The 10739-nt window shown below is 46.1% G+C and overlaps 1 protein-coding gene across 4 annotated transcripts in view; it reads left to right on the forward strand.

Annotated features, from left to right (window-relative positions):
- The first annotated feature begins 1692 nt into the window (after positions 1-1692).
- C2CD2L (C2CD2 like) overlaps positions 1693-10739 on the forward strand; it is a 41435-nt gene continuing 32388 nt past the window's right edge. For all 4 annotated transcript variants that reach the window (XM_024207291.3, XM_024207293.3, XM_024207292.3 and 1 more), the window contains exons 1-4: positions 1693-2393; positions 8176-8271; positions 8820-8939; positions 10124-10234. In XM_024207291.3, coding sequence (XP_024063059.1) covers positions 2076-2393; positions 8176-8271; positions 8820-8939; positions 10124-10234 — 645 coding nt within the window. In that variant the 5' untranslated portion in view covers positions 1693-2075. The remainder of the gene's footprint in view (positions 2394-8175; positions 8272-8819; positions 8940-10123; positions 10235-10739) is intronic.

The raw sequence follows: 10739 nt of genomic DNA on the forward strand, positions 1-10739 counted from the left end.
GGTAAGAACCTCACTTCTTCAGATCTGAAGAAGTGAGGTTCTTACCCACGAAAGCTTATGCTCCCAATACTTCTGTTAGTCTTAAAAGGTAACAAAAAATGTGTTAAGTACATCAGAAGCAAGAACATTGCCAAAAAAATCACTGGAGCAACTGGATGAGCCACAGGCTAACGGAGCACTTAAGGAAGACAATACCACTGGGCCATACCCGAGCCATTCTTTGTAGGTTGAAGGAGAGTCCCATACCCGAGCCATTCTTTGTAGGTTGAGTTTTCCCCAAACTATCCCACCAACATGGGAAACATAAAGAAAAGGAGGAAACCGGGATCTGGGCCTGAGGATTTGTCTGTTCTGGAAGACCACTGAAGATATTGTACATAATAATACTTCATTATATAACTCCTTTTGAGGGTCTGAAAGGCTTAACATACATAATTCATTCAAGCCTCACCCTTTTCCTCTTCTCCCCATAAAGAAAGTCAGAATCATTTGTTTCACAGATGGGGAAACTTAGGTGTAGAGAAGTGAAATTATTTGCCCAAGGTCACACAGTGAACAATGGTAGAGTTGGTATTAGAATTCAGAGGTTGTAACTCTCAGCCTTGTGTTCTAACCATGAAACTCTCCCTGTAAGCCGGATCTGGCACACCCTTATGTATGTGCTTAATTGAAATTACATGAGTAATCAATCCTATTTACTAATCCCCAATTAATTAGGCTTTTCACCATATTTGAAGCTGAGCATATACATACTTGTACATTCAGTGCCTGTATCTCCTTTTTTAAGAACAGGGGTTTGCCATTTTCCAGAATTTCCCCTTCCCTTGTACTTGCATGTTAGATCAATGACACCCAGCACAGACGTGATTGCACTTCAGTGGCGCTGTCTTTATATTGGTCCTGCTTATCTACCCTCAGGTATCTTCTGAAGGCACTTACAGCTGATTGGTTGTAAAATGCCTCCCAATCACAATTCTCCACTCACATCGCAATAGCATTTCACATCCACAGTAAATGACTATACAAAATGCAAGGCTTGGGAGAATCAGACTCTAAAGAGCTGTTGTATAGAAGCCATTATATAAATATAAAATCTTATTTCTCTCACTACCACAGTACTACTACTTGTATGAATTTGAGCAGTTCCCCATCTCTGCACTTCAGTTTCACCACCTGTATAACACAGGGATAATCAAGTATGACTACCAGCAATCCAACATGCCAATATCTGAAGCTCCCAGAGAGAGGGGACCGTCTCCTTGCCTATCTGCTCCCACTTGTACCAACCCCTGATTATTCGAACACATCAGTTGAGACAGTGACACCCATCCGCCCTTCTTTGCCTCTCCTGTGCTGGAGGGGCTGCAAGATCCTGTCAGGGACGAGGCTTCTTTCTCATTTGGCCTCAGGTGAATGAGTGGCTGGGTTTGCAGTTTTGCAACAACAAAAACAAACCCTGCCGCGGGGGCGGCAGGCACCTGCTGGTATTGCGGCAGCAGAGAGGCCGGGATCCGTGCTCTCCGTGGCTTGCGGCGCTGTGGGGTCATTGAGCGAGCGCAGAGGGAAGGCATCCTCATTTCCTCTAGAGGAGGCGGAGCGGCGCCTTGAAGGAGGCGGGGCGCCCCAGTTCCCCTGTCAGGATTAGCTCTGCGCACGCAGCCACGGTTGGTTTTTCCCCGGCACAAGCTCGGTTCCGCCTAGGTCGAAGAAGCAGCCCCAGGGAGAGTGCAGATCCGGGGAGTATATGGAGCCGCGCAACATCGGCTCGGCCAGCGTGGAACGCGGAGCAGATACAATGTAGCGAGTGGAGGAGCTGGGGAGAGACCGGGAGCCACAACCCCCCCGTATCACAAGGGAGACCGGGAGCGTCCTTCCTTCCGCCCTTTTCCCGGGAAATCAGTGTTTATCCCTGGAGTAGCGACTGAGATTTGGGCAGGCCCCGGCCTTTAAGATGCTCCCGTACAACTGCCGGAGCTCGGGGTGAGGCCCTGGGCGGCTCCCCTCCCCCAATCATGCCTCCCGGACCCCCATGAAACCCTTACTGGCCTCCCCGAAGTTGCTAAGCAGAGAGCACCATGGAGCTGGAGCTGGGCTGGGCGGCACTGGTGCTGCTCTTCGCCGCCTCCCTGCTCACCGTCTCGGCCTGGCTGTTGCAGTATTCCCGGGGCGTGTGGAGCGGCCGGGGAAAGCCGGAGACCTCGGGAGGAGCTCTAAGGGAAGCCGGCATCTGGAAGTCCTTACTGAGGCTGCGGGTGGCCCGGGACGGAGCTCCTGAGGAGGCGGTAGCGGGGGCCAGAGGGCTCCTTGCTTCGCTCTTTGCCTTCAGATCCTTCCGGGAGAACTGGCAGCGAGCTTGGGTGCGAGCTCTCAACGAGCAGGCCCGCAGGCACGGGGTAAGAGGCAGGGAGGGGGTGCCAGTCCGGAACCGGTCATGGGGCAGTAACTCCAACTGGATTATGGGGTCAGCGTTTAGGGGGTGGGGTGTTTGGGCACCTCACAGAAATGCCACTTGAATAGCTGCTAATAGTTAACCCCATTCTCTTCCTCCCCCAGCTTTTGTGAATTTGGCCCCCAAAGAACAAAATCGTGGTTGCCTATACAGTGGCAAGTGGAATGAAGGGGGCGGGGGGCTTTCATCCCTCCTCAGATTAACTTTAAAGTGCTCTGGAGAACAGAAATTGCTGTGGATTTCCCTGACTCCTGTCCAAATAGTCTTTGAATGGACAAAGGGGGAGGACCCTTCTGTAGCCCGAGTAAACTGGGACATTGGAAGCTGGGGTCTTGGCTTGTCCTTAATCATGCAATGTTGTTAATGAGAATTTAAATGCACTGAACCCAGAAATGGAAAGTAAAGTTCTCACACTTACTGTAATGGAAGTTAGATATGGAAAAGACCTTTCAGCTCATCCACACATTGTGCCAGGTCTCTTCCTTGCGGGACATCTGACCACTTGTGTATATGAAGTTTTTTGTGCTATCATATATGATCTGTTAAATGTAGTGGGATATGTCAGAATAAAATAATCTACAATAGTCACTTTCCTACTAATGCCCATAATTACTAAAATTGAGCATACTTTAAAAATGAGAATTTTTACCCTTAACGTTTCTGTTTTTACATTCCACCTTTTGCTCACCTGGAACAATGATAATAGACTGGATAATTTCATTTTCTGGCTTTCATGCAGTAGCCTAATACTACAATGCTTCGGTTGTAAGCACTGCAAGCATTTAAGAATACTTAAATATAAACTATTTTTGTTCTAAAAAAACCAAGATTTCCATTTAACAGTAAGTTTTGTAAAACTATTTTTCTAGCTCCCAACTCTAGGTAATGTAAAATTATCTGACATTGCCACTAGAAGGCTTCCACAGTAATCTTAACTTCTGAATTTCCTAGCCAATGTTCACTTTAATCTTTAAGCCTTAATGTTGCATAATACTAAAACCTATGATAAAATGTCCTAAAAAGAATATTCCCAACTGATTTCTCATGGAAACAAATGTAGCATCCCACAGTACCTGCAATGTGATGACTTCTATCCTGCACCCAAAGAGAGTACAGGTATAGTGGGTCCAGTATTTGAGGCTGCCTCCTGTGGTGGAAAGGTTCATGGACTTCCTGGCCTTTCTAGAGTGTTAAGAGGTTGCTATAGGCTTCTAAAAGGCTGAGACAAAATTCCCCGAAGGCTAGTTTGAAGTCATGTTCACACCAAAAAAGGAGATTGACAAGTTTATTATCTTTGTCACATCCAGGACTTTGCTTCCTCAATGAGAGGAGAAGATGGATATAAAATGTGTGTGTATTTTTGGGGAGGGAGGGAATGTTTTATACAAGGGGGAAGCCCCATGTTGTTGCTGATTGCATTTGAAATGATAATGCATAACTATGCTGTGTGGAAGTGTAGCCTGATCAGTGGAGGTTTGAGGCCTAAACTCGCATGTTTCCATAATTATCTTCCATAGCATAAAACAAGTAACTTTCCCCTGTAATTCTGTTATTAATTCACTTGCTTCAATGTAGATCTCAGGTGATTAACCTGCTGACATACACAAAACAAACTGGAGGGAAGGCAAATTAGTCAGTAACATTGAATGTAGCAAATCCTGCACAGCACAGGAAGAAACACTTGTCTTGTAATCTCTCATTTACATATAAAATTACAGTAATATACCACTGATTTTTCAAATACAAAGTGAAACACAGAAATTCAGTGTTCAGAAAGACAATCTCCTGATAGGATAATGAGGCTGACTGTAGACTTTGTATATGTTTTAGCTTATTATTTATGTATACAGTATATTAGGGCTACACAAATGTGGCATATTTTTTCATGGAGGAAATGTTACAGGAAGTGATTAAAATGACTTTGTTGTCTAGACAGTAACGGTTAGCCGAATAGGGCTACCAAACTCAGTACTGACTGACTTCCACAGTTTATGTAGCTGAAGTAGGGTTTAACCTGGCCAAGAAGCAGAATGGAATAAATGAGAAAGCAATGTTATGAAATAAGGAATATGATGAAAGTTCAGACCACATAAGTCTCTCTCAGCCTAACCACAAAAGATGATGTCAAAGTTGCTATCCAAATTCAGGGTTTGTGAAGTCTAACTTTCACAAATGCTAAGTTGAATAGAAACACTCCATTGAAAGTGTGTTGAGTAAATATTTTCTGATGTTTTTTTCAATCTAAACATTGCACTTGTTAGTGCAGTGATGCACAACCACTGGCAAGGAAACTCACTAGCAACTACTACTCTTGCTTGCCTTGTCCAAGCTGAAAGAAACACAGAACCTAAACAAGCAGCATGACTTAAAAATTCTTTCTTTTAATAATCTCAAGTGTTACTAGGTAAGGAATGTTAAAAATAATATATTTAACCCAGCAGTGCCCTAGCAAGAGATGGTAAAAAGCATTTTATAAAGGTTAACAGCCTTAAAGCAGTATGTTCCTGCCCATTAACTGCCCTGCTGGGCATTTGGACTCTGCATCACAGAGGATGCAAGTACCTGGTGTGGATACCCATTCTGTTGCTGTTTTGTGGGTTCCTGATGTGGTTGCACGGCCTGTCATATGATGCTATATCCAAAGGGTGAGAGAGAAGATATTATCTGTCGGGGGAATTGTATGTTTTGATGTCTTCAGCACTGGTTTTAATCTTGTAAGATACCTGTGGAAATGTAACTAAAAGTGCCTGGCCTCCTCCCTTTAGGTTTGGGGGTCTTCCCAGTCTTTCCTTTTGGGCTGGGGATTGTCTGTCAAGCAGCTCCCTCCTTGGTGCAGAGGCCCAGGGCTCCTCTTGTGGCTTTCAACCAGCTTCTCCTCCAGCAGGCCTGCTTCTCCAATTAGTCCCCAGGCTCTGAGGGGTCAGCAGGGAGGCAGCCTTCTCCTGCTAATGTGTGTGTCTGCTTTGAGGGAAGAGGCAGACTATATACAGCTCTCTTTCCAAGACTAACTCTACAAGACTCCTGCTCGTGGGCCCTTAGAAGAATAGCAGCACAAGTTTTCCCCAAACACAGACTGTTTCTCAGGACCACTTCCTCTCTCCCCATATCTACCTTTGTGACTTTCCTAGATCCTTGGGTACCTCACCTTAAAGGGGCCACACCATGGGACAGGAGTGGGATGCCTCTAGTCCCTACTACCTTTAAAGGAATGGACTACCCCGTCAAAGAGGTGTTTTGATGGGAGGGGGGATTAGCTAAACAGAGACAAAGGGTGGAAGAGGGACACCAAAAGGCCTCCATGGTGCAAAAGGGTTAAAGCACCAGCTTTTCACCTCAGGACACTTTGGTTCAAAATTAGGTCTCAAATTAGGTCTCAAGTGAAAATTACTTTTTCACTTCTTGTCTTAAACACTTGTTCATGTTTCAGATTGGCCATTTGCATCACAGCTATGGCTCTTGGTTGGATGAACTCAGAGCTGGAATTGCAGGGCAGCTCCAGGTTAGGACAGAGATGTGTCAGCAGACTAGTGTGTCGGGAGCCCATGACTGAAAGAGCAGGGGGACTCTGGGTTAGGATGGAGGAACATTGGCAGAATTTTGCCTCAGATCGCAGGACTGTTATAGCAGATGGTCTGCAGATTGGAACTCGGGGAGCAATTGGCTCATGCTCAGGTACCTTTATAATTGGTGAGATTCTGCTGAGTGTGAAGGTTGCATCATGATTAGGTAGCTGCAGCTGGAATCATTTTTTTTCTGAAGCTGCAGGAAAAGCTGCAGTTTGGCTCTTGTACTCTCTCCAGTTTTTCATTCCCCTTATAGGGGGGACATGTCCAGCCTCATGCTGACCTCTGATAAGGAGCAGCATCTGAACCTGCCTCCCAGCAGGTGAGCTCCCATGACACTGTAATGCCCAGTGTTTTATCTGCTGTGCTGTGAAATAGAAGCACAGGTCTAGGCATCGTGCTTTCTGTCTGTCCTGTCCTCAACCCTAGTCATCTCTGCAGGCCCAGAGGGGGATCACTCCAAAAGCACAGAGCAGCTCACCTCTCTCACCCCCAGATAGGCTGCGGATGGAAATCAAAGTGAGGCATCTTTCTGAGTGGCAAAAACAAGTGCAAGGACAGGGATGCTCAGGTTTCTCCTGAGAAGACAGAAATTAAGGTCCAGAGTCCCCTCTTCTGCAGCAAGCTGGGGGTGCCATAGCTTGAGGCACTAAAATAGTGGGATGTTGATTCTCTGGGGAGAGGGGAAGCAGAACTTGAAGGTGGTGGCTGCCATATTTACTCAATGCGGTGAGATGTCAGACATCCTGAGGATATACTGCAAAATGCAGATACAGGTCTAGCAGCTGTGCTTGTGTGACAGCATGCTTCCCAGAAGCAGGTTGCAGCTGTGGAGCGGGAGGTACTTGCCTACTGCCACCTGGAGGCAAAAGCTCTGGGAGTGGTGCCCATTTTGTTATCTCAGTACTGGACCCCACCATCACTTGTCTACTCCATATTTTGCAGAGTTCTCCCTTGTGGTTGGATTATCGTCTACATTAAATGATCTGGGTTCATGAACTTAAAGCTTTCCCAGATCCTTTTTTTTTTTTCCCCCTTCACTTTTCCAAATCTGGAGACAGGCAACTAAACTAGAATTGATGCGGGGGGCGGGTAGAATCAAACCCAGCTTGAAATAATTTGGCCCCAAAACCAAATTGTTAAAGCAGATTGGTATCAGCCACAACCCCCCCACATGATCTGACACTGCCATCTATGTCATTGCAGTCCCTCTGTCTTTGACACAGGTTTCTTTCACGTGATTTGTGTATTCAGGGGGCTCATTTCTCTCTGCCTTCTGCCACTTGGAACCTGTCTGTCTTAGTTCTTTGCCCGAAACCCTCCTAGTGTGAATGCAGCTCCTATCTGTTTCTTGTTTCCCTAAAAAATCTTTGCTGCTGCCCTTAGTGAGTTCATGGGGTAACAAGCAAAGAACTGAGCAGATGTTCTTGTTGATGCTATTTCCTGAAAGCCACTTTGCCATGTGAGATGTTTTGGGATTCTGAAGTGTCTCTGGCCCCAAAGAGAACTATGTGGGGTAACTTTGTAGCTGAGACTGGGTTGCCAGACTCTATTCTGAAATATTGGTTTTGGGGATGCAGCAGCCATGGATGCTTGGGTTCAGATATCATGGGTTGCTATAATTTCCATCCCTGCTGAGATCTGTGTTTAATGGATACCTCCTGAGTGATACCTTTATGGTCCTTTTATAACACCCTAGGGCTGACTGCATAAGGAGCTGTTCATAAACAAAGCCTTTGTACTCTCTCCAGAGGGAATTCCTCTCCCTATGCTGTGTGCGCAGCGGGGTAGTGATTCCTATCTGAGCCTCCAATGGTGAACTTGTACCCTTCAGCATGACGCTGGCATAGCTTCAGATATTATTTGTCATGGAATCCTCCAGCCCTTGTTTAAATCTACCAGGGCCCCCTCAGGCTTGGAATTTCACAAGCCAACTAACTCCATGCCATGCAAGGAAGGCTTTCCTCTTACTCATTCTGAATGTGCCTCCTCTCACTGTCACCCACTTGTCTTCTTGTATGGCTGCTGCTCTGCACTCACTGTTCTCACGTGACTGCCATGTAACACTTCTGGAGGCCTCTTGTTGGAATTGCTAACATTCCTTGAAATGGCTTTGAGATCAATTGACCTTGTTTGGGGACTAACTAGATTCTCTTACCCCAGAGTTCAGTCCAAATCACGTTTGAAGAGAGTCCTCAGCTACCACCAGCGGTGAATATAAGTCACGTGACCTGCACAGACCAGGCAGACCACAGTATGGTAAGGCACTGCCATTCTGCATTTTGCTGTGCTCTGTATCTTTTCACTGAGTGCTAGTGTATATTCTACAAGGATTATCTTGGCCTTTAAGACTTGGATAATGTATGGGGGAGTGGGGCTGCAGGCCAGGGTTGAGATGTCAGAGCTATGAGGAGAGGGCCACTCAATACTGGAATAGCTGTAGGGGCAAGCTCCAGTCTGGGATAGTAGTGGGGGTGCAAGTCAGGAGCTGACAGAGCTGACTGGGGAAATTGACACAGTGCTTGCATCTTGCACTATTCTTGGCTCTGATCAGTGCTGTTGGACTCTCAACATCATGGCCTTACAATTCAAAACAGAGGGGACCTTGTAAAACTGAGGAGATTCAGTAAGAGTACGTCAAAGACTTAAGCAGCAAATTATTGAGGTAACTATGGTCACACCATGAGGACCCCTTGACACTCCTCTCCAGTCATGAGTATTTGCATTCCCCTGACTTCTCTGTTCCCCGTTCAACCCAATTCTCTCAGGGAGGCTGCTGCAGACTGTCTCTTCTCTCTTCTGTCTAGGTGTTGCACTGCCATCTGGCAGCTGATGCTGTGAAGTTCCCAGTCTCTGTTACACAGCAGTCTCCAGCTGCTGTTTCCATGGATACCTATCATGTCACCTTAGCTCTGCTGCAGGCCCAGGTAATAATGCTAAGTTGCTGGGTTAAAGACTTCCTCTTTCCCTGTCCCTTAGCCATTCTTCCAGTCTGCAGGAGGAGGGGAAGGGCTGGCATGAGAGTCATGTTAACAATCCTCCTGTCAAAACTGTGGGGTTAGCAGAATTTCCCTGAGTTGTGTGTTGAGGGAGCTGCTGTCTGAGAATCATGCTATAAAACTTGCTATAGACCCTGTCTATGTAGGCATAACAAAATCCAGTGACTGGATTTCTGAGGCATGGTAATAGCCTATTTGTGTTTTTGTAACATGCTGTTTTTTTGCCAGGCTGGACAGGAAGCATGGAGTCCACATAGTCAGGCTCTACTGCAAAATGTGAAAGAGCTCTGTGACCCATCTGTGTTATAAACAAAGGATTTTCTTGTCTGCGTGAGATTGTTTCATTTATTGGGCATCTCCAAACTTTTCCCAGAGAACAGCCCTTTTAATCCCAAATTAATTTAAAAGAAAAATAACTCCCAATAGCTTCCCGCTGAGTTGTTGTTTGATCCTTCTTGAAAGCCTCCAAGGTCTGGGTTCCTTCTGAAGAAAGCATTGTTGGAAATGCATTTTCACTGAGACTGTGTTGCTCAGTGGGATTGGGGAATGGAGCAATGGAGCCTTCTGCATTGAAGTTACAGATTCAAATCCAGCTCAGGTTGTATTTGCCCATTTCCAGGCTATTTGGTGGCCCAGTTGGTTCTCAATCTAGTACCTCCTAAAAAGTTATCATTGCTATAAATGTCCATGCTCAGAACTGGCAATGGTTGGTTAATTGGTCTCAGTGGAGGTCCTGTTTTAATAGCCAGTTTGTTCTTCATTGTGTCACCTGCCAGGCAAATAATGAGACCTGTTATAGGCTTGTTCTCCTCTCCCCAGTCTCTGTGCTTCACATAGAGGTGAGAAATCAGGATGGATATTACTGATCTTTCTTTGGGACAGTGAGGTTTTCTGGGATGGTTCTTACCTCTCTGAACTCTGGATATCATGCTGGCATACCATAAGCAAGCCCTCTGTTTACAAAGTATTTGGCACAGATTGGTTTGTGATGGTCCTCTTTGCCCTTTCACCGTACTAAGTTACATGAGGCCCTGTTGGTGATTTAATCCCAAATCAATAAACAGGGCATCTAATAAGTTGATTCTTAATGGTCCTCTTTTGGCCTGAGCCAGGTGGAGATCCGTTTGGAGGAGCTGCAGAATGAGGGCCTGCTGGTGTCATGGACATTCAAGGACAGACCAGACTTGAACCTTTCAGTTGTTCCGAAACTTCAGCCTCGTGAAGTGAGCAAACTGGATGAGCAAAGAAGTGGGGCTGGGGCTGAGAACAGGCATGGTGGGCTGAACCCAGTACTGGGCTGTTACTTGGGAAAGCCGAGGAGCTGTCAGCCTTTCCTCTCTATAGCCTTGTCTATATTAGTATCTTTTGAATGATTGATTAAAGGGTCAGGGGTGGGATCTTCCACTCTTGAACTAGCGTTGGTGTAGCACCACCAGTGGCTGAGACAGTGGAAGCACTAATGTAGACAAGGTGCTAGCAGCTACAGCTGTTTTAGCTGTTCTCTCTGAGCAGGGTGAGATGCTTGTGTACTCAAGTTTTCCCAGCATTGCTGCCAGTGGTGAAGCTGCTACAGTAGGAGAGTTCCTGAAAAAAGTTAAGTATCAGAGGGGTAGCCGGGTTAGTCTGAATCTGTAAAAAGCAACAGAGGGTCCTGTGGCACCTTTAAGACTAATAGAAGTATTGGAGCATAAGCTTTCGTGGGTGAATGCCCACTTCATCAGACGCAAG

The sequence above is a fragment of the Terrapene carolina genome, unplaced genomic scaffold (genome assembly GCF_002925995.2).
Source record: "Terrapene carolina triunguis isolate 2854851 unplaced genomic scaffold, T_m_triunguis-2.0 Scaffold374, whole genome shotgun sequence".
NCBI lineage: Eukaryota > Metazoa > Chordata > Testudines > Emydidae > Terrapene > Terrapene triunguis.